General features: G+C 37.3%; 2 protein-coding genes across 7 annotated transcripts in view; one reads left to right on the plus strand and one right to left on the minus strand.

The window, feature by feature from the left end:
• The window catches only part of ASB3 (ankyrin repeat and SOCS box containing 3), a 128667-nt gene that overhangs the window by 17579 nt on the left and 86496 nt on the right, over window positions 1–24592 (minus strand). For 4 of the 6 annotated variants that reach the window (XM_053589918.1, XM_053589914.1, XM_053589915.1 and 1 more), the window contains exons 8-9: window positions 13520–13777; window positions 8266–8399 (exon numbers count right to left, since the gene is read on the minus strand). In XM_053589918.1, coding sequence (XP_053445893.1) covers window positions 8266–8399; window positions 13520–13777 — 392 coding nt within the window. Of the gene's footprint in view, window positions 1–4069; window positions 4240–8265; window positions 8400–13519; window positions 13778–24592 lie in introns of those variants that run through there. The other 2 variants (XM_053589919.1, XM_053589920.1) reach the window with 2 other exon arrangements.
• LOC128584785 (guanine nucleotide-binding protein G(I)/G(S)/G(O) subunit gamma-10-like) lies at window positions 7035–7507 on the plus strand. The gene has a single exon (XM_053589928.1). The coding sequence runs from the start codon at window positions 7053–7055 to the stop codon at window positions 7257–7259; it is 207 nt and encodes a 68-aa protein (XP_053445903.1). The 5' UTR covers window positions 7035–7052; the 3' UTR covers window positions 7260–7507.

Raw genomic sequence — 24592 nt, forward strand, 5'->3', positions numbered from 1 at the left:
AGCTTTAATGGACCTTTCCTTAGTCACCAACACTAGGGTAGGAACTGGTTAGGGGTTAACTTGGTTATAGACTATTATGCCATGGTAACAAATAAACTCTAAATTAGTCTCTTAACACAACAAATAAACTCTAAATTAATCTCTTTTCACACAAAATCCTCTACAGGTCAGGTGATTCTTCTAAAGTTACAATGACTTTTCCAGGTTACATTCATCTTCTGTCACCACCATCTCAAACATGGCTTTCAAGTTTCTCAACATGGGAAGTGAGAGCAAAGACTACTTATACCCAACAGTTTATTCTTTGACTACTTAGCCCATCACATGACAATCAAGGCTGAAAAAGTGGTCTTTGTTCTAAGAAAAAGGAAAATAAAACAGAATACCTTTAATTGAGGTCTGTCTCTGCTACTATGACAAAAGCTATTGTGGGAATGATATGAGGTGGGTACTATCCCTTCTTACACACCCGAGGAGAACCAAGGCTCAGAGACTTTAATAATTTCTGCATAACTAGAAAGTGGTAGAGGGTTGTCTATTTAATTCTAGAGCTCCAATCTTAAACCACTATATTCTGTCTGATGTCTACTCCATTAAGATTCATAGTTGGCAAAGAAGTTTAAAATTTTTCTTTGGGATGGGTCTGGACAGGGGTCTGTGAACTGCATCAGCTGATGGACAGCCAGTTCATGCTCAAAAATGGCACCAAGATACCCATCCTGGTGCCGGGTACCTGGAAGTCCCCTCCAGGCCTGGTGACCCAGGCAGTGAAAGCAGTGACTGACATCAGGTACCATCACATCAACTACGCTCATTTGTGTCAGAATGAAAATGAGGTAGGGATGGCCATCAAGGAGAAGCTGAGGAAGCAGGTGGGGAGGCCTGAGGAGCTCTTTGTAGTCAGTAAGCAGTGGTGCTGATGAAAGGAGCCTGCCAGAACACACTCAGTGACCTGAAGCTGGACTACCTGGACCTCTACCTTACTGACTGGCCAACAGACTATTAGCTTGGGAAGGAATTTTTCCCACTGGACACACTTTGTGCATATGGATGAACTGGTGGATGATGGGCTAGTGGAGGTATCTGCATCTCTAACTTCAACCATATCCAGATTGGGAGGATCTTAAACAGACCTGGTTCAAAGTATAAGCTGAGTGGTTAGGTAGATCAAGTGCCCCCCATAACTAAATCAGGAGAAATTAATCCAGCACTACTGGTCCAAAGGCGTCCTGATGACTGCCTATAATCCCCATGGCTCTCCAGACAGACCCTAAGCTAAGCTTCAGGATCCTTTCCTCCTAGAACAGCAGTTCTCAACCTGTGGTGGGTCATGACCCACAGGAACTGTATTAAAGGGCCACGGCATCAGGAAGGTTGAGAACCACTGTCCTACAGGATCCCAGCCAAGCACAGCATAACTCTAGCCCAGGTTCAATCCAGGTCCCCAATGTAGTATATGGCCTATGTCCCTCAGCAGTGGGACAACCTGTAGACTGGTCAGCCAGGGCTTATCCAGCTTGATGTTGGCTCAGAAAAGCAGTCTCTTCTGCTTTCTTCTTTTTGTCCCTCTAGGGAACATACAACCTAAATACCTTTTTCTGACCAAGGAGAAGCAAAATCTACAAAGTCAAAATAGTGTCACTAGCAGTTGAGTTGTGACTGCTTGAAACTGATAATCCTTTCAACCAGACTTGTCTTTGCCTCACATAAAAGTGCTTTTGGGGGCTTGAAAAATGGTATAAAATATGGTTGGGCCCTAACTCCCATCTTTTTAACAAGAAAGTTAATGATATGTTATCAATTAAGGAAGATACATGCTCTAAAGAAAAAAATAAAAGTAAACATTCTTTAAAAAACTAATACATTTTATTACCTTAAACTAGAAATGACTTGTGTAGATAATTGGGATGCTAGTTAATTATATCCAGAAAACATAGACCAACTATTCCTAAACCTAAGTTTTGTTTCCGTAACTACCAATCTCAAATAAATTATCACATGTGGCTACCCTGGCATACTTACCACAAATGATTTCTCTTAAAGGATATGTGAGAAAAGAGCATTGCTCAAAACTAACAGCACTGCTCAAAGTTTCAAAGGAAACTTTGGCTTAAACTATAAATACCTGTTCAGCCCACCTTATTTAGGAAGGAGTATTCATTATGTTGCTTGAGTTTCATAAGGGAACACTTAACCTACACAGATCAACCTTTATTTTTCATTCGCTCCTACTTTTAAGAACAATTGTTTCTTAACAGTACGTTCTCAACTCAACTTGCAATACAACATAGCTGCACTCTGAAAATTCTCGGATAGTGTAATTTTGAACTCACTGTTACCCAATACTATTAAAAATTGAGTTAAGAGGCACAGTATTTAGAGAGAACTGCTCAAATATCACATGGGCCATCCATTCTCTAGAAATTGTAAAAGCTAATCCTTGGTCAAATAATAGCAGCAGAGACCGAGTACCTGAACCACACTGTACTGACCACTTAAGACAGTGTTTTCAACCTTGTTTATCTCACAGCACACTTGAACCTATAGTTAAACATTCATGGCACACTTAAATTATGTTTATTTTTTTAAAAAGAGTAAAAACATAATATTTACTGTGTTTTGAACTTCTTTTGAAAATAATTTAATTAATGATCCTTAAAATTTTTCATGGCACACCTAAGATCCTCTTATGGCACACCAGTGTGCCACAGCATATTGGTTGAAAAATCATAAAGAACTATTTTTACTTTCATATGATAGTAACAGTCCTCACTGAAGACTCATAAAAGAAAAGTCCCAAGAAACTATGGCTACCAAGATATTATCTACAAAGCTGTAACAGCAGCCAAAATTATTTGTACTTCTAAGCAACAGGTTTGTTTTCTCTTATGAACCTTCTCGCCTAGTGTCAATGACTACAGAGTTCAGTTCTACAGGCAAGTACCAAATTACCATTTCTGTGTTTTCCCTGACTTCATTTTATAACCCTCTCCACCTTTATTTTTTTTTTCCTTCCACTTTTTTGTTTTTTAATTTTTTTGTAGAGACAGTCTCACTCTATCACCCTTAGTAGAGTGCCTTGGCGTCACACAGCTCACAGCAACCTCCAACTTCCTGGGCTTAGGCGATTCTCTTGCCTCAGCCTCCCAAGTAGCTGAGACTACAGGCGCCCACCACAATGCCCAGCTATTTTTTTGTTGTTATTGCAGTTTGGCCGGGGCCGGATTTGAACCTGCCACCCTCGGTATAGGGGGCCGGCACCCTACTCACTGAGCCACAGCCACTGTCCTTCCTTCCACTTTTAACTTCTATACTGTTTTGTGATAATATGTATATATAAACTGTTTTAAATCCTTTTTAGAATGAAGCAGGGAGCACTGGAATAAAAAGATCAAGAGAGTTTCCTAGGACCCTTTTAGGATCCTTTGTAGACTCCAGATCCATTTAACACTCTGGACAGAATTCTATATTTGATCATTAAAGGTTCACACTGAACTAAAGCCAAGGGCTTTTATCCATAAGAATTTAATTACATACATTTCATCTTGGTCAGTTAACTAGGAGTTGATGAATTTTTTGATTAAGACATATGTCTATGGCCACATGGTTGAACTGTAATGGTTGCTAATGTTTCTCAGAGGTTATGTATAAGGCACATTATTAAAAGAATGTTACTAAAACTGAGACCACTGAGTAAATTTTACTTGGTATACATTCCCTTTCTGATATGAAAAACTTCTTGGAGACAAATCTGACTCAATGATTAAAAGATGAAGAGCAAAGAATGTTTCTTTTTTGTTTATAAATGATCATGGCAAGTTGCTACTTCCTTATAGAGGAAAAAGGAGAGGGAAGGAGAATTTTCACTATGTACATGGCACCTCCAGGATTGTGGTGCTCAGAAAAAAAACAGAGAATATATTTTCCAAGGACGGATACCACATACTTAATGGAGCTTGGAGCTGAGATTTCTCTAGGGGTTTACAAACAGTGGCAGAGGTTCATAAAGTAGCTTTTTAAAAATTTGAAAGAAATATATTGACAAGGTAACAGTTGTTAGTACCATAATAAGTTACTGGAAAGCAAGACTGCCACATGTGCAGAGAGGCAATCCAAGAGTTGTCCTTGTAGACTTATTCCCATTGCTGTTAAAACCATGGCCATGCTTCTGCTTAGAAGAGATTCTGCAGCTCAAAATCCAGGTAAAGGAGGGAGTCCAGAGGACCAACATAGAGCATTCTGAAAATTAAAGAGAAAAAGGGTGCCCTAAGAGAGCCCTGAATTGCAGAAAGGAAGAGAATCATAACCCCATCTGAAACTTGGCAAGTAAGTTTGCCTCCCAATTTTACTAAAATTCCAGCATTACAATGGCTCCTGCTATCCGCAGAAGTGGAAACACTGGGGAATACTCTGAGAGGCCAATGTAAGTAAGAGGAGGAATGCAAGCTTTTCCTAAGTAGTTTGCAAAAGAACAAAGTTCAAAAACCTTCCCAAGACAGGACGATACATGAGTCACTGCAGATCAGGATTTCTCTATCGTGGCACCATTGACATTAGCAGCCAGATAGTTCTTTGTTGTGGGAGGCTGTCTGTGCCTTGTAGGACAACGTTTAGCACCAGCCCTGGCCTCTGCCCGCTAGTAGAGATGCTAGATAGTAATAGCATCCATAATAGTTGTAACAACCAAAACATGTTTGCAGACATTGCCAAATGTCCCCATGGGGGCAAAATCACTCCCTCTAAACACCACTGCTATGGTTAAAACAAATAACAAACAGCTACCATGGTTAACCCACTCTCTTTACAAATAACACTCTCAAATCACCTCACTTCCTGAACCAGATAACAGAAAGGAACAGAAGAATTTGTAGAAAAAACGACAAGTTCAATTTTGTATATGTCAAGTTGTGGGATACTAAGTAGAGATGTCCAAAAGGCAGTTGGATATATGGCACTGGCACCAAGAAAAGAGGTTGTGGCTAGAGAAATAGACCAGAAAAGCATTTTAGCTACATTAATACCTCTGAGGAAATTTTTTGCACATCTTCAGCCAAAACAAAATCCTCTTAAGAAATGATGATTATTACTTTACACAAGGTCTACCTAGTGCCTAATTAAACAATAAGCCCTTGATAGATTTAGTCTACTTCAGGGTAATGTACTCCAGCACAATTTTTACCTTCATTTGGACAAACTTGCCATATGTTAAGGTCTTCAGAGTAAACTCTCACATATCTTTACTAATTGATCCGCTGCAATAATTTTCCCAATTGGCATATGTTCTTTCTTTTGACTCTTCATTCCCAAATCCATTGTTCCATATTCTATCTGTTCTGAATAGATATTTGTTCTCTACTGCCACAGATCATAATTAGTAAAAGAAAATGCAATTCTCAACATTAAGAATTACAGGCAGTGAATCTTCCAACATTAATCATTAAAGAAGTTCTGTACTAGAAGGCTCAAAGACTTCAAACAGACTATACTTTTCTTCAACAGAAACCTAAGAGTTTGAATACACCTCGATGCAAGAGTATATTTTCCTGAATATCTGGTTTTGATTGAAAAAATTTGAATGTACTTTTCTAAGAAATTATAGGGCATTTCTACATATGCATGTTTGTTAAAAACATATTTTAAATGTTTTATGTAGAGTTACATTTCATGTAAAATAACAGTTAAGAAACATTTTTTATAACTTCAGACACAATTTGGTTAACAAAATATACTGAAAGCAAAATAAATCTGAATAATTACATACAAATGCTTGGTATATATTATGTTTAAGCCAGTTTCCTTGTGTGAAATCTTCTCCACTGCTGTGTTCTTTAATTGTTTCAATCAGCTTAAAAAAATTTTAATAAGCAGACGTTGAAAAATTTTTTTGTAACAGCATTTTAAAATACTAATCAAACAAAATAAAATAAAACAAAGCAAGACAAAAATATCAATCAGACTGGGCACAGTGGCTCATCCCTATAATCCTAGCACTCCAGGAGACTGAGTTGGGAGTATCACCTGGGGTCAGGAGTTCAAGACCAGCCTGAGCAAAGCAAGGCCCCGTCTATACTAAAAATAGAAAAATTAGCTAGGTGAAGTGGCACATGCCTGTAGTCCCAGATATTCAGAAGGCTGAGGCAGGAAAATTGTTTCAGCCCAGGACTTGGAGGTTGCTATAAGATAGACTGAGGCCATTGCACTCCAGCCCAAACTCTGTCTTTAAAAAAAAAAAGAAGAATTAATTCATAGAATTTCCACCCAGCTCACCTCCACAATTATATCATACCAAAAGACTGGCATACATTCAATAAGGACATGTATAAAGTATGGCAACATTTCCTTTTAAAGGTAATAAAATATTACAAAGAGAACATAAAACCACACAGATTCTAAAGAGGAAAATTAAGTATAGCATTGTGCTGACTACGAACTAAATATTTAATAAGCAGATTTTTAGAATCCACTTTTATTTATATAATAGTTATTAAAATAAAAGAAAAATACCGGTAAACATCTGCTTTTCTTAATTTGTTCCTTAGGCTAACTTATAAAGTCAGATATGATTTCCACTGAAGGAAATTACTATCCCTCTCCTCCTCCATTTTTTCGCATTTGAAAAAAATGCAAATTATGTCCAAATTGACATGTGTTTTCCAATGAATCTTTTCACTTAAAATTACAACACAGTTGGAGAAAAGAAGGAAAAGTAGTTAAGTGTGTTTGAAATTTATTCTTTCTTGGTTCTGTGCCTGTAGCTCAATGGTTAGGGTGCCAGTCACATACACTCAGGCTATCGGGTTGGAACCCGGCGCAGGCCTGCTAAACAACAATGACAACTACAACAACCAATGACAAAAAACAGGCAGGCATTGTGGAGGGTGCCTGTAGTCCCAGCTACTTGGGAGGCTGAGGCAAGAGAACTGCTTGAGGCCAAGAATTTGAGGTTGCTATCAGCTGTGACACCACAGTACTCAACTAAGGATGACAGACTGAGACTCTGTCTCAATTAAAAAAGAAAAGAAAGAGAGCCCTTGGAGCCCAGCGCCGCCGCCATGTCCTCCGGGGCCAGCGCGAGCGCCCTGCAGCGCCTGGTGGAGCAGCTCAAGCTGGAGGCTGGCGTGGAGCGCATCAAGGTCTCTCAGGCAGCCGCAGAGCTTCAGCAGTACTGCATGCAGAATGCCTGCAAGGATGCCCTGCTGGTGGGCGTTCCAGTTGGAAGCAACCCCTTCCGGGAGCCCAGGTCCTGTGCTTTACCCTAGGGAAGAAGTTCTCTGAGGAATGCCTTCAAGTACAAAGTGATGAATGACTGCCTCCAAGTCTCAAGAAAACACTTTCCCCAGCCAATGACTTTTAGATATTTTAGTCCTTTCCGGTGGCCAGGTCCCATAGCCAAAAATCCCACAGGAATTGATGAGTTTCTACTACAAATAAAGAAACTGGAATAGTGAAGGAATAGAGTTTTAAATAATAATAGCCTGAATTTTTTTGTGAAGTACTTTATACTTAAGACAAAACCTTACCACTAGATATACCAAACAGACATCTTTCATAAGTAAATTACTGCTGTTGCTATGCCTGGAATATTAGGTCTATTTTATTTACTGGATGTTTACATTTTAGGAAGGAAAACATTTTTGTTTGTTAAAAAAAAAAAATCAAATATTTGTAATGGTTTTTCCTGACAAGGATTTTTATATCATAACAAAATTTACTCTTTTCTCATGAATTTACAATTTCTAAATGAACAAGAAAGTTACAATTGGGGGAGAAGAACAGGCTTTACGAATCAAAAGATGTCTTAATTTTTCTAAATGAGAAGATTGTTTTATTTTTAACGCTAAACACGAGAGCTGTTTCTTAGCAAACCTGTTTGGAAAGATGAACGTTGTATTTTAGTTTGCCCCTGTCTAAGAAGCAGAATCAGCCTTTGTATTCTTATGTTCGTCTACTTTGTAATTGTATGTGAAAAAAATTTTTACATTATTTCATATCTTTAAACACATTTAAAATGTGACCTACAGAACTTTGTAAATGGTTAAAAATAACATAATTTGAAAATATTACAACTTAAAAGAATTCATAATGACACTAGTACTTTACTTTATGATGTGCCTTTGATTTAATTGGAACACTCTTAGAAGGATACATTATTTGTGTTTGTAATAATCTTTGAAGAGCTTGGAAATAAAATTTCTACTTAACTCATCAAAAAAAAAAAAAAAGAAAAGAAAAAGAAAAGAAAGAAAGAAAATTATTCTTTCTTACCAATATGTTGTTGTAGAGTCCAAGAGGAGTTTGAAGCACGAGCAGAGAGCATCTTTTCAATAGCTGGCGGAAGTCTTTTCCAATTAGTAAACTCCAAAGTAAAGATAAGGGTGTCATCGCTGACTGAGTCAATCCTACATTGGCAAGATGTTAACAAGTCATTAGATATAAAAAATCTCAAGGATTCATCCTGAAAACAAAACACCACATACCTATTCTTATAAAATCTTAATGAGAAAGACAGAAAAACCAGAGCACAGAAAGTATTTATGTGACCAGAGGCATTTTCAGTGCATATGAATAACCTATAGGTTCCCACTAACTGAACTGTGTGTGTAACTGTCCAAAAGCTGCCACGAGGAATTTCTACTCTCAGAGAGAGGAGGAAGTTTCCTTCTCATTGGAAACAGCACCAATATTACCAGTGGAACTGCCATTATCTCCTCCCACTTGGACCATCTCACCAAATGCAGATTACCATCCTTCCAGACACATAATTTAATAATATTAAAAGGCAAACACCCCAAACTATTCCTAAACTGAATGTACAAGACATAGCTTGTTTCTGCCCAACTTCCAGGGAAATATAGCTATTCTACTCTAAGAACCATCTCCATTATAGATTCAAACCTAAAGGATACATCAGAATAAATTCATCATCGAAGACTGAAAGAGGTTCCAGACATAGTTCCTCCTCTGTTCCTTCAAAATAACATCAGATTCCCTACCAATCCACCCAAGCGGCTAATCCAAATCTTATAAGCATTTGAAACCTAATGGAAAGAGCACTAGTTTATGAAATGTCCTGACTGCAAATAATACCTAGACTACTTTGCCTGAATTCTTCAAGCCACAGCACCTGAACTCTAAAATGAGAGCAATACATAACCTGACCATTGCAGGAAACTATTCATAAAAATAAGATAGTAATATAGTAAATATACTTTTAATACTATAAAATGTTATATAGTAGATACGTAACTGAGATTACTAGAACTGATTTGAAAACTTCAGTACTACATTTTAAGGAGTATCAAAACATAGACATAAAATTTTGTCAAGTTTAAAGAGAACTCTAAATTTTAACAAGATTACCCATACCATACTCAATTAGATACCACCCTACCATCACAATGTTTGAAGAAAAACAAAATTATTACAGCCTGTGGTGATTACTACAAAAGAAAAAATTCTTTTCAAGGTCCTCTTTTTAGAGATATTACTGAGCAACAAGAAGGAAAAGAAATAGAAGGAAAGGAAATAAACTGAATACTACTTTAAACTTATCATCTCAAAGACAACCTATTTCTAGTAATTCAGAGTTAAAGTATTCTTGAAATGACTGATTAGAAATTATGAAAATCATTTTTCAAATTCTTAATTCTCCAATATGCATACATATTAAGGGAAGAACTTAAAGTATAGCACAAATGCCTTGGTTAAATATTTTACTTCCCAGTCAACTCACAGCAAAATCACAACTTATCAGGAAATATTGAGACTAAATGAAAGGATAAAACATATCCAAAGACAAACAATGTCAGCTTTCTAGGAGTCCCACACTGAAGGTTACTTGGTTCTAGTTCATTATTTCTTTTTTAATGGCTTCACTTTTCTGCCCTAATGTGCTTTAAGTTTTACTATGACCAAACACAAGTCATTTTTATGCAGTTATCTGAACATACACGTGAGAAGTAAATCTGTTTGCACAGCTTTAGTTAATATAATGGTGAATTTATTTTACCAATACTGATAATGCCACTAAAAATGTATTGTTACTAGTATATCACATTGACCTCTACATTGCACAGAGCAGTTGTACAATCAAAAACAAGTGACAGTTAATCAACTAAATGCACAGATGGACATTTATGTCCTATTATTCTCCTATTACATGGGAAGGAGGGCAGGAGAGGACTTAGTCTTGCATTTAAAGTTGAAAAATATTTCAACTTTTGTGGATTATACTGTGACAGGCAATTATTCAGCCAGATACATTTTAAGACTAAGGCAAGCAATACCTAGGAAAGACATTTATAATTTACATGACAAAGATTAAGCAACAGACTTACATAGAAATAAATAAATAAATAAGAAATAACCAAAATCCATTTTAACAACATATTAGAATTTTTATAGGAGAATCTTTTTATAACAGTTCTTTGAATGTAAATTTGATCAAAGAAGGCAAAACATTTATCATAGTCAGTATGAACACTGGCTTTACCCATTCAATAAAAGATCAGTGAACAAAAATTTTATGACATTAAGCATTTTTACTGCTAGAGTGAAAATTTCCATCATACTATGTATTTTTTTTAATGAATATAAAGTGACTAAAGTTACTCCTTAGGAGTAAAATATATTGCAATTAGCATTCTCAGTTCAGAAAAATGGAAGTTTTATAACTTACTTCAAAATAATCTGTAATTTACTAGTTCTTAACTCTTTTCTGTTACAAATATCCAATAAATATAGCATACATACCACAGTTTATTACCATAAAAATTCTCAATATATCTAGAGGGATAGAGGCTGTATCAGATCTGGAGAAACAGGATATACTTTTAAAAGCCTTCTAAAGAAAAAACTAAATAAATCCCACTTCCTACTAGCAGTCTTATCAAGCAGCTAGGGGTGGGGGGAAGGAAAAGAGGCAATGTTTAATTTTTGTTTTTCCCTGTTTAAGATTTTCCTAATTTAGGGAGCAGGAAAAAGCACGAAAAGATAGCACAAATCCCTAAGGTTAGGCAAGGGATTAAAGTATCTGAAATTAAATGATAAAACTACAGTTGGCCTTCTGGATCCAGATTCAACCAACAGTACATCAAAAATACTAAATAAAAATAATTATAATACACATTTAAAACTACAGGATAACATTTACATAGCGTTAGTGCACATTAGGTACTATAAGTAAAGTATTGAAGATGATATGAATAGTTTATATACAAATAATATGCCATTTTACATGAAGGATTTGAGCATCTGTGGATTTTGGTATCTAAGGGGGGTGAGACTCAAGGCACACTTTAGCTCAAATTCCTTCTGAGAATCTGAGGGACAGGACTCAGGCATCACTTCTGACCAAGGGAGGCAACATCTATTTTTATGCACCTCCTGGAAACAGTCCTTTATTCTCTACCATATAGCCAGGCTGAGGACTTTTCAAATTTTCCCACTCTGCTTCCCTTCTAATTATAAATTCTGTCTTGAAGTCATCCCTTTGCTCTACTCTGTTTGCTCTATTTCTACTTAGACATTTCTTCCCCAGATATCTTATATTCATGGCTCTTATGTTCAACTTTCCATAAAGCCCTCAGGCACATTTCTATGCCAGTTCGTAACAAGGATGGCCTTTACTGCATCTTTCCACAAGATATTCTTCATTTCCATCTGAGACACTGTCAGAATGGCCTTTACTGTCCATATTTCTATCAACATTTTGGTCACTTAAATAATCTTTAAGAAGATTCAGACTTTCCTAGTCTTCTCATTTTAGGAACACTCAGCAGAATCACTCTAAATGCTCTGTTTATTGCAACAGAGGCTTTTTCTAGACTTCTCCAAACTTTTCCAGCTTCTGTGCATTTCCCATTCCAAAGCCACTTCCAGATTTTCAGTTAATCACTGTTATCAAAAGCCGCACTTTTCAGTACCACTTTTCTGTCTTGGTCTGAAAAATTATTGTTATAAATGAATAACTGAGACTGAGTAATTAAAAAAGAAAAGAAATTTATTTCTTTTCTTTTTTTTTTTTTTTTTTTTGTAGAGACAGAGTCTTACTTTATGGCCCTCGGTAGAGTGCCGTGGCATCACACAGCTCACAGCAACCTCCAACTCCTGGGCTTAAGCGATTCTCTTGCCTCAGCCTCCCGAGTAGCTGGGACTACAGGCGCCCACTGCAACGCCCAGCTATTTTTTTTTTTTTGGTTGCAGTTCAGCCGGGGCTGGGTTTGAACCCACCACCCTCGGTATATGGGGCCGGCGCCTTACTGACTGAGCCACAGGCGCCGCCCGAAAAGAAACTTATTTCTAACAGTTCTAGAGGCTGGGAAATCCAAGCTCAAGGAGCCTGTCTGGTAAGGCCGTTCTTGCTGTCACTACATGGCGGTAGGGGCATCACATGGCAAGAACACAAAAACTGGGCCAGCTCAGGTCTCTTCCACTTTGTATAAAGTCACCAGTTTCATCAGCCTGATGACCCTATCTAACTACCTCACAAAAGCTCCGTCTGAACTTTGAAATTAAGTTTCTAACCCAACAAATTTAGAGGACAAGTTCAAACCACAACAGTAAGTGCCAGGCAGTCTTCTGAGTTTTGGTTAAAGTAATAAATAAATTAGAAACCAGAAAGCAGTCTGAAGGCTGATAGTTCTGGACAAGTCATATGGAGTCCAACTTAATAGCTTCATTTGAAAAACACAGAAGGGTGGCTGAGAAGAAAGTGAGTGTCTTAGAAACAGGTACCACTTGGAGTGAAGAGATGAAGCACAAAAATAAAGACTTCTAGAGGTTTTACTGATATTCTATGAAATAACACATTCTCCACTATCCTAAAGACTTCCATTTTACTTTCTCATTTGCCTTATCAGGCCAAAAGAGGCCTCTCACCATCCTACAACTGCCCATCTCAGGACACTAACAATTTCTGCGAAGACTGGAAGCTGGTAAAAACAGTCTTCCTCTTCTTGCCCAGGAAAAACCCTGACTCAACATTCATATAATCACTTGCAGAGCACTGTCCTTCTGTGAATACTACGTGAAGTAAAGAAGCTATATTCTCAGACACTTCAGAAATCAGTATTCATTAACAGAGACAAATTTCAAATAGACAAGATGCAGCAGGGCAGGAATATTCAATCTGGTTGGCTGAGGAACAGATAACAGAAACCTCCAAAGCAGCTACGACCATTCTTTCTTCTGTCATGGGTGTTTTAAGAGGAGCATGAAAGTTGGCCTAATGTAAAAGAAATACTTCTCTCAGAAGAGTTCAATGACATCTATCCCCTCCTATCTCCCTTAGTTACCTCTTACCTTTTTCTAGGTCTCTGTGCTTGAATTCAACCTTATCAGTAGCAGCCCCCAACTCCTTCACCCCAATCCAGCCATCGCCATCAAAATACACACACACGCACACACACAGTTACAGGTAAACCCTCCTCTCAACACAGGGATCTCAAGAAAATGGGGGAAATGAAAGGTAGTATATTCACTCAGAAAGGGTAATCCCGACTATGGTAGGATATCTTACCAAGAACTGCATAGTAGAGTCAGCGGGTCAAATCCAGCAAGCAGGAGATGTGGCAACCATTCCTTATATTTTGTTTGTGCTTTAATTGCATGATTTATAAATTCAGATATATGGTTCCACGATGTCAATGAGCAACCTTTCTTCAGAAAGTAGCGAAATACTGAAAACTTCTCATATTTCAGGCAGTATGCCAAATGAAGTTCATTTAGCTGAGCTCCATATTTCAAAAGAATATTCACAATTCCAAAGAACTCACAGCTCCAACACAAAAAATAAAAATTTAAAAAGACATTAGACTTTTACATAAAATACTCTTACAAATTGTTAATAGCAATTACAGCTAGGAAATAAGAATGGCAGATGGGATGGTGAGAGGTTCTTACAAATCTAGTAGATTGAGATTGGGGGACAGGAACTTTTACTTTTTATACCCTCCAGCATGGTTTTATTACTAAATTTTCAAATGTGACTAGGTATTACCCTTATAATTTAAAACACTCATCTTACATATGTAATTTTAAAAATTATTGACAAATAGAAAATTATATTCAAATTGTTTTATTTTTGTGCAATTAAGTTATCTCTAATACAAAATATCTGCATAACAAAGTTTATTATTATTAACAATGTGATTAGTCTCTAATTGATTCACTCTAGGAATCTCTGAGATATCGTTTCCTCTAGCAATAGTCTTGGCCAATTTCTTTCTTATGTCCAAATTTCCAAGGGCAAAAAAATCATATTATAAAACTCTTTTTTTGTTTTTTTAGAGACAGAGTCTCAAGCTGTCACCCTGGGTAGAGTGCCGTTGCATCACAGCTCACAGCAACCTCAAACTCCTGGGCTTAAGCGATTCTCTTGCCTCAGCCTCCCAGGTAGCTGGGACCACAGGCGCCCGCCACAACACCTGGCTACTTCTTTTTGTTGTTGTTGTTGTTGTTGTTACAGGTGTCATTATTGTTTTAGCTGGCCCAGGCCGGGTTTGAACCTGCCAGCCTGTGCCCTACCCACTGAGCTACAAGTGCTGCCCCTTAATAAACTCTTTTAATGAACAAAATATTAATTACAGCTCTATGTTAATCTTTTTTATCAAATTCTTTTAAATTATTTGGTTCCTATTAAATTAATTTTTTAAAAAATATATCATCAAATATTGGTTAAATTTTGGTGAAACTGATTGAAAATAGGTATAACCCTTAAATGAGAAAGCTAATCAGCAAGATTGTATCAAAAGGGGTGTCATTACAAAGTTATAAAGCTTTATTATAGCCGTTGGAGCAGCTGGCTCAGCCACTTGCTAGTCCTGTAAGGCTGAGAAAGTTATTTAACTTTTCAAGTAGTCAAAATTTAAAGTAAATATCATGTAAACCAAAATAAAATGTAAGATATAAATCTATTTACCTTAATGTTTATGTAAATTTAAATATACCTAAATATGTAAATATAAAAATATAAATAAGTGTTAAAATGTTCTGATGCCTTTGATTCAGTAATACAAATCTCATGAATTTATTCAAGAGACAAAATTCTAAAGAAACTATATTCTATTTGCACAAATATGTTAACTATAATATTATCTATAACAGTCTTTTAAAAAGAGGGAAATGACCTAAATGTTCAACAGAAACAGGTAAATACAAAATATCATATACTAATCAAAAGCTATTTTCTGTCTCAAAAATCCCCCTATTATATACCCACACTTAAAAAAAACCCTATTATATACCCACACTTAAAATAACTATTCATGATATAATTTTAGCTATAATAAAGCACAGTAAACATGTATGTTCACTGTATGGACAACTGTAAAAGAAGATATCAAGGATAAAATTATTGTCCCTTTGAAATTGACATTAATATCATTTTAAAGAATTGTAACTAAAAAGAAACATTTTATTAATCATTAACATTATACAATCTAAAAACATAAAAGGCACAAAAGTTCACATAAACAAATATAAAATATTTAAACCACAGTCAAGTAAGACCACCTGCTTCTGAGGACTCATAGAACTTGAAATCAAGGCTTTAAAGCACTTACATAAAATGCCATGTAACTCATTTATTGTCTCTATAAATAAATTTCACTTTTCTCCAATTTGTGCTTCTTTTCTTCAGTTAAGATTAAACTACTCACTTTACTATTACTTGTATACCAATTAGAAAAGAAAAATCTATGACTTCTTTGTAAAAACTAATAACACTGTTACCTGCCTACCATCTTGGTATTTGTTCCTGATAAGAATTCTACTGTCTTTCATATCATTGTTTTTGAAAACAATCTTTTTTCCTCTGGTTGCTTTCAGATAGACTAAACCTGAGAAAATGTGTTGCCAGCAGTTTTGCACTATAAAAAATGCTAAAGGATGGGTGGCGCCTGTGGCTCAAGGAGTAGGGCGCCAGTCCCATATGCCGGAGGTGGTGGGTTCAAACCTAGCCCTGGCCAAAAACCACAAAAAAAAAAAAAAATGCTAAAGGATATCCTTTTTTTTTTTGAGACACAGTCTCATTATGTAGCCCCCGGTACAGTGCCATGGCGTCACACAGCTTACAGCAACCTCTAACTCTGGGGCTTAAGCAATTCTCTTGCCTCAGCTTCCCAGGTAGCTGGGACTACAGGCTCCCAGCATAAAGCCCTTTTTTTGTTTGTTTGTTTTGTGTGGGGGGTAGTTTTTGGCCGGGACCAGGTTTGAACCTGCCACCTCCGGTATATGGGGCCAGCGCCCTACTCCCCGGCTATATTTTTGTTGCAGTTGTCATTCTTGTTTAGCTGGCCTGGGCTGCGTTCGAACCTGCCAGCCTCAGTGCATGTGGCTGGCACGGTAACCACTGTGCTATGGGCACTGAGTCAAGGATATCCTTTTGAATGACGGTTCTAAACAATTATCACCAATTTATTTCAACCACTTTGACCTTATTTTACTAGGTTCCCATTATTTTGGTACAGTTATTACTTGCTAAGTCTGGTACTGAACAAAACAGCTACACATGAACTGCAGAACAGGTTCCAATAAATAGAGAGGGCAACTGTGGGAAAAAGCTAAAGACATCGCTTTATTACAAACATTATACATAATTCTCAAGAAACCTGGCAATTTTACAGGCATGTATATTCATATGTGTAATTCAGGGACTATCTGAATTTTTCCCTCAAGCATTGGAAACTATCAATAACCTAACTATACCAGTATATATTTTAATTCTTAAAGACTCAGTCTAGAACATACTTTTGCTACGGAACACAAGTTTGTACACTGACATCTCATAAATACCCTCTACAAATAGTTTCCCCAGCCATTTCCTATTTAGAAAAAAACCACAAAACTACAAAAACAAGAAGCTTTCTTATTTAAATTTCTACATATCACCTACACATGTGGTTCATGCTAAGACAATTTTAAAAGTAAGGTCCAAAGATAAAGCAAACGCTTTCTGAAGTATGAGTGGGACATGCAAAAGTACAATTACCTACAATAACAAGCTTTACTGAGTATTTATTCTGTACTGGATACTATGTTAAGGTACATGCAAAATTTGCCTTTGTCTTCACAACAACCCTGAGATGGAAGTTCTATTACTATCTTCATTCTAAATGCAAAAGCTGAAGCTTAGGCACAGAGCTAGTAATTGGTGCAATTAGGATAATAATATTGAACCAAAATCTAACAGTGAATATACGGCACAGTAAATTTCTGAAATATCTCTTCTCTATTATGAAAACTGAACACTTCATGAAATAGTCAAACTAAAGACTTTTAAGGTTAGACCTAATGTTTCCCAAAGTAGGCTGTATGGATCTTTAGCCTCTGAAAGTGATCCAAATACAAAAGGCTCTCTAATGAAAAACTTTGAGAAACCTTATATAGTATACAGTAAGCCTAGCGAAGAGAAATACATGAGGAATGTATTTTTAAACAGTATGTTATATTTTCAAATTGTATGGTCAGTGTTTTTCTTCAACCTCCCAATACCTTTCAGAAAAAGTACCTTTAGACTTAAAGCAATGGATCCAATCATTGATCTTAAAAAAGCATAATAAACAAGGGTATAAAATGCCCGAAAAGTCTGGGAACACAGGAACAATGTCATATATATTGTAAATATAAGTTCACCTTACGTTTCTGGACTTTTCAAACCTTTATAGATCTGAGATCCATTCCCCTCTTAGGAACTGACAAAAGCATGCTTCCATAAAACAAACTGTGTCAAAAATTGAAGATTTCCAGGAAAGAAACTTATTTAACATTGTTTAACCCTGTGTTTACCAAACTTGCTTAACTACAACTCCTTTTATCCCCTATAATATCTATTAACAAATCTATAGAATTGAAATCATACAAAACATGCTTTAGAAAAAAAGCTGTAAACTTCCAATTATGTACACTCCTTGTGTTAGAAGATCAAGAACACACTCTCCAAAGGCTTGTGAAACTTTCTAATGCTATCACAGAGAACTTTTTCCAAAAAAAACTACCAGTTACCCCAGGCAATTGAAGCAGCTTCAAAAATACACTACTGGGACCTGATCAAACTAAAAAGCTTCTGCACAGCCAAGAACACAGTGAGTAGAGCAAGCAGACAGCCCTCAGAATGGGAGAAGATATTTGCAGGTTATGTCTCCGACAAAGGTTTAATAACCAGAATCCACAGAGAACTCAAATGTATAAGCAAGAAAAGAATAAGTGATCCCATCGCAGGCTGGGCAAGCGACTTGAAGAGAAACTTCTCTGAAGAAGACAGGCGCATGGCCTACAGACATATGCAAAAATGCTCATCATCCTTAATCATCAGGGAAATGCAAATCAAAACTACTTTGAGATATTATCTAAATCCAGTAAAGATTAGCCCATATCACAAAATCCCAAGACCAGAGATGTTGGCGTGGATGTGGAGAAAAGAGAACACTTCTACACTGCTGGTGGGAAGGCAAATTAATACGTTCCTTTTGGAAAGATGTTTGGAGAACACTTAGAGATCTAAAAATAGACCTGTCATTCAATCCTACAATTCCTCTACTAGGTATATACCCAGAAGACCAAAAATCACATTATAACAAAGATATTTGTACCAGAATGTTTATTGCAGCCCAATTCATAATTGCTAAGTCATGGAAAAACCCAAGTGCCCATCGATTCACGAACAGATTAATAAATTGTGGTATATGTACACCATGGAATATTATATAGCCTTAAAGAAAGATGGAGACTTTACCTCTTTCATGTTTAAATGGATGGAGCTGGAACATATTCTTCTTGGTAAAGTATCTCAATGCAAGAAAAAGTATCCAGTGTACTCAGCCCTACTATGAAACTAATTTATGGCTTTCATAAGAAAGCTATAACCCAATTATAACCTAAGAATATGAGAAAGGGGGAGAAGGATGGGGGGGAGGATGGGCAGAGGGAGGGTGATTGGTAGGAGCACATCTATGGTGCAGCTTACAAGGGTACATGTGAAACTTAGTAAATGTAGAATATAAATGTCTCAACACAATAACTAAGAAAATGCCAGGAAGGCTAGGTTAACCAGTGTGATGAAAATATGTCAAATGGTCTATAAAACCAGTGTATGGTGCCCCATGATTGCATTAATGTACACAGCTATGGTTTGATTGCATTAATATACACAGCTATGACGTAATAATAAATTTTTAAAAACTACCATTTATATAAATAATAATAAATACAAAATAAACTGAAGAATCACAGAACTTTGTCAGCCTAATCTGAGCTTCTGGAAAGGTTATTAATAAGACCTCAAGCGGTTAGGGCACCAGCCACATACACCGGAGCTGGAGGGTTCGAATCCAGCCTGGGCCCTCCAAACAACAATGACAACTACAACCAAAAAATAGTCAGGCATTGTGGGGGGTGCCTGTAGTCCCAACTATTTGGGAGGCTGAGATAAGGGAATGGCTTAAGCCCAAGAGTTTGAGGTTGCTGTGAGCTGTGACACGACGGCACTCTACCGAGGGCCACAGAGTAAGACTGTCTCGAAAAAGAAAAAAACAAACTAAAATAAGATCTCAAATACATGTGCATTCCTCAGCAATGCAAGCAACTTCAGGGCTCAAGATTACCTTGATTACAACATGTCACTGAGCACATAGAAAATCCTCTGGCTTAGATAATCTATGATTAAAATATAAATTACATGGACATATATATGTATATATATTTCTCTTAACACTTCAATATATTCTCTTTTAAGCCCTGATATCAAATTGGTAAATCTCAGAGATTAAACAACAAAAAAGACTACCTTCCTTATATAAATATCAAGAATTCATTACATAATGAGGTGGCACATTATATAAACAACAAACATAAAATACTGAGAAAGAAGAGAGATTGAAAAATTAAAATGCAATTGTTAGACCTTGATTTGGGTTTGTGCGTTCTCTACCATTCTGCTCTTCCAAGTTCAAAACTGTGCAGAAAAACTGTACCCACATAAAAGAATCACTGTGAGAGAAAATTCAACATGAAAACAGGATTTATTTTAAACAAATAGAAATGGGCAAACATCTTGAGCATTCTTTTTTTTTTTTTTTGTAGAGACAGAGTCTCACTGTATCGCCCTCAGGTAGAGTGCCATGACGTCACACGGCTTATAGCAACGTCTAACTCTTGGGCTTACACGATTCTCTTGCCTCAGCCTCCCGAGCAGCTGGGACTACAGGCGCCCGCCCCAACGCCCAGCTATTTTTTTGTTGCAGTTTGGCCGGGGCTGGATTTGAACCCACCACCCTCGGCATATGGGGCCGGCGCCCCACTCACTGAGCCAGAGGCGCCACCCCACCTTGAGCATTCTATGTTTAATTCAATAAACTATCTAACCAACTTATTAGCTGAATTATAAAGGCAAATATAAACAGTACTGAATGGCTCTCAGCCATGGGCTGTAAACTAAATGCATATATTAGGTTTTGTCAGATATACGATATATATGATATATAGACTTGATAAGTAGAATGGACATAGTAAGTTCTATAAAATTCATGGCAATAGCAATCAGAAAAACAGATAAAATCAGGTCAGCTACGCCATGATCTCCTTCTATAGTGCAGGGGGCAAGGGAAAGTTTTCCCTTTGCTCTCTTAAGATCCACTGAAAAAAATCAATTCACGGGCGGCGCCTGTGGCTCAGTCAGTAGGGTGCTGGCCCCATATGCCAAAGAGGGTAGGTTCAAACCCGGACCCAGCCAAACTGCAACAAAAAAATAGCCAGGCACTGTGATGGGCCCCTGTAGTCCCAGCTACTCGGGAGGTTGAGGCAAGAGAATCACCTAAGCCCAACAGCTGGAGGTTGCTGTGAGCTGTGACATTACAGCACTCTACCGAGGGTGATAAAGTGAGACTCTGTCTTTAAAAAAAAAAAAAAAATCAATTCACAAAAGGAAGATTAACAGGAGAAACTGCATACTAATGTATTATTAACATATACATGGAAGCCTTCACAATGAAGACCCAAAGACTTTGGGGAAATTGTCCATTTTTATGTTTAGGTTAAACAAAATATGAACCACCATATAGAAATGTGATTGGACAAAAATCTATGATCTAATGCTAAAAGACTGAGCAGGGAAACACAGCAAAGTCTGTCTGGCTAGATTCCTCTTGGCCTCTCTGAGCACTCATTTCTTCCTTTTGGGTATGGCAGGACCCTATCTGGAATGAGGGTCTTATGATGTACAGTCAAATAAAGTAGGTCATAAAAAAATTTCTTTTTTAAATCTAGGTGGAGTGGTACATGCCTATAATCCCAGCTACCTGGGAGGCTGAAGTGGGAGGACTGCTTGTGCCCAGGAGTTCAAGATCAGCCTGGGCAACACAGCAAGATTCTTGTCTCTAAAAATAAACAATAACGTAAGTCAGATCATTTCTTTCTGGTCAGTTTTTACATAGAAACGTGGTGGGGCGGGGTGTAAGGGCAATATTTTTAAACTTTATGGCTGATTTAGGAGAAAATAGGTTCGGTTTCTATGACCTGCTTTGAGGGAGGAGGATTCTATTTTCTGTAGCTACCCAACGGAGCTCAGATAGGAGAGTAGCAAACAGTCAAAAAAAAAACTTTTGCTCCTGGGGCCATTTCTGGGACCTTCATTTTGGAGTATTGTTTTCTGAGTCCCAACAACAGTCATACATAAAAGGCTTTAATATTTGTTCAATCTATCCTGAAATTTCTTAACTTCCCTTCTCCTTCCCCATTCCAACTGGCAGAGTCTTTTCCTTATATTTCCTCATTTGAGTTGAATTACTAAGCTGCCACTGAAAGATGGATTTCATGTCAATACAGCCGTTAACTTTTTAGGCCCAAGGAAAAAGACTGCTTTTTCTGTAGGATCTGCCTACAGATCCTTTCCATCATGCCGGAGAGTACTGAGAAGAGCTAAAGGTCGCTGCTTCAAATGGAAGTTTGTCCTTGCAAATGTTTCAGAACACTAAGGCTGAGCTAAGAAGTTGAATGAGTTGAGTAAAATAATAAAAACGTATCACCTTTTGATATTAATTGCACAATTTATAGAGCAGATAAAAGCATATTAGAATACAACAGGCCACTAGCGCAAGAAAGGCCACAAGTACTAAATTTGTAGATTTCAAAGAAATACCAGAAAATGTGCAAATAAGAAAAAAAAGTCTTTCAGTCATTAATACCTAAAGTCAGATAAGTGATGGAATCTTTTTTTTTTTCTTTTTTAGAGATAGAGTCTCACTTTGTTGCCCTCGGTAGAGTGCCGTAGCATCACAGCTCACAGCTCACAGCAACCTCCAGCTCTTGGGCTTAGGCGATTCTCTTACCTCAGCCTCCCGAGTAGCTGGGACTATAGGCGCCCACCACAACACCCAGCTATTTTTTTGTTGTTGTTGCAGTTTGGCCAGGGCCGGGTTTGAACTCACCACTCTTGGTATATGGGGCCGGCGCCCTACTCACTGAGCCACAGGTGCCGCCCAAGTGATGAAATCTTTTTATATGACATTCTTACACAAAATTAACACTATTGCTATAAAAATACAATTTTAAAACTTACATGACTAAGCTTATTTCCCTACCTATTGCAAATCTCTAAAAATTAGAACATCAAATTATTAATTTTGGAAAATGGAGTACTGTAAGTTAGCTGGTACCAATCTTGTGACAAAAATTTGAATTCTTATTAAAAACTGGTTTAAAGGTTTTTGGAGTTTCCTTGCTAAGAAGAGGTCTGTTTAAGAGGGGAAGAGGTTTCTTGCTCAAATTGGTCTCAACTTCCTGAGCTCAGGCAATCTACCCACCTCAGCCTCCCAGAGTGTTAGGATTACAGGCATGAGTCACAGTGCCCAGCCTATGAGATCCTCTTGAATAACTAAAGTAAAACCTACTGGGAGAATGAAAATTTTCTTTCTTAATCAGCAAACCTTTAAGCAGAGACTCAAAATAATCAAATGATTTTCTATATTACATGTACAATGACGTGCAAACTAATAGCTAGACATTAGCAAATATAAATGTAGTATATTGACTAAAATTTTAATTTATGTTGCTTTTGAGATAAATAGAAGATGACGAGAAGTTATTTTATGTGCCAAAAATTGTGCAATATGCTATCCTTAAGTCAACTCCTTTATATACACACATTAAATGCAAACATGATTATCTTATCTTATCTTACTCTGTTTTTAGAGACAAGGTCTTACTCCACTGTCTAACCCAGGCTACAGTGCAGTAGGCAATCATAGCTCACTGCAATCTCAAATTCCTGGGCTTAAGTGAGCCTCCTGCCTCAGATTTCCAAGCAGATAGGCTTGTGCCAGCATGCCTGGCTAATCTGAATTTTTAGAGACAGGGTCTTACTATGTTGCTCAGGCTGGTCTAAAACGCCTGGTCTCAAGTGATCCTCCCTGCCTTGACCTCCCAAAGTGCCAGAATTACAGGCATGAGCCACTATACCTAGCCACTACTATTTTTAGACTTAATCCTTTGAGAAGGGTTCCCCTTTCAATTAAACTCCTTATAAAGCAGGTAATAATAATGGCAATGATGTACCAAAATTTAGTCTATTACCATGGATTCAAAGCAAGCAAATGAAAAGTGGACCAGAAAGACTAGGAGAGGGAACATTCATTCTATTTTATGGAATGAGATGTTACTGGATTCCAGAATCGCAAAGAAAAGCCAATTAAGATCTTTAAACCAAACTGGCTGTAATTTTGTCTTTTGACAGTTTCTGGTGACCAACAAAAGGATTTGAAGGATACTGCTGACAACTCCTGAGACCCCTGGAGGAATCTGAGGAACAAAGGAAAGGTTTTGCTGATCCCTTTGAGGTCCACCATCTTTCCCACAGCACCTTTGGAGTTAAGCTCAGTCAAGCTCTACTCTTTTTGCATTCAGCCCCTTAAGTTTTTTGATTTTCAATTTCTAAGACTAGTCTGAACTGCGAGAAAGTCCAAAACATTGGGTTGGGCACTAAAGGCTACTTTGTGCTGTGAGAGGGCATATGGCCTTTGGGAGTTAGTGGTGGTTTATGAGTCACTTTGAAGAGCAGAAGTGGAGACAGAAACAGCACTGGGCCCAGTAGGGAGGCCTCAGGTATCTGGCTGGGTCAGACAGAAACTGGCAATAAAAGGTAATTACTGCAGGAGGTGTGAACTCTGTTTTTAGAAATTTGCAGAGATTCTTTGCTCTATTCTCTTTTTTTCTTTATCTTGCATTGGCTAAATTGGTGAGGAGATCTCAGAACCAAAATCACAACTGGGGGACAAAGATCAGGCACTTAAAAGCTATTAAAACACTCACTACTTAGTTTATAAAAAACTAAGACCCATTTTATAAAAATCCTGTCACAGAAATGAGTTAGTTGACATTAGGTCACTTGCAGAATCAAGAAAACATCCCTGCCACAAGGTATGTGGTAAAGAAAGTATTTTAAGACCAACTCCATGGTCTTTCCATCTTAAGACTTTAATCTTGGCTCAGAGAGATCCAACATCCAATGTAAAAATGGGACCCTTAATTTCTCTTCTTTCTTTTTTTTAAGACAGAGCCTTACTTTGTTGCCCTTGGTAGACGTCCATGACGTCATAGCTCA

Source organism: Nycticebus coucang, chromosome 4 (assembly GCF_027406575.1).
Source record: "Nycticebus coucang isolate mNycCou1 chromosome 4, mNycCou1.pri, whole genome shotgun sequence".
Taxonomy (NCBI): Eukaryota; Metazoa; Chordata; class Mammalia; order Primates; family Lorisidae; genus Nycticebus; species Nycticebus coucang.

Bases quoted from the DNA above. Each gene is read 5' to 3' on its own strand.
- LOC128584785 (XM_053589928.1), top strand. From the start codon at position 7,053: ATGTCCTCCGGGGCCAGCGCGAGCGCCCTGCAGCGCCTGGTGGAGCAG.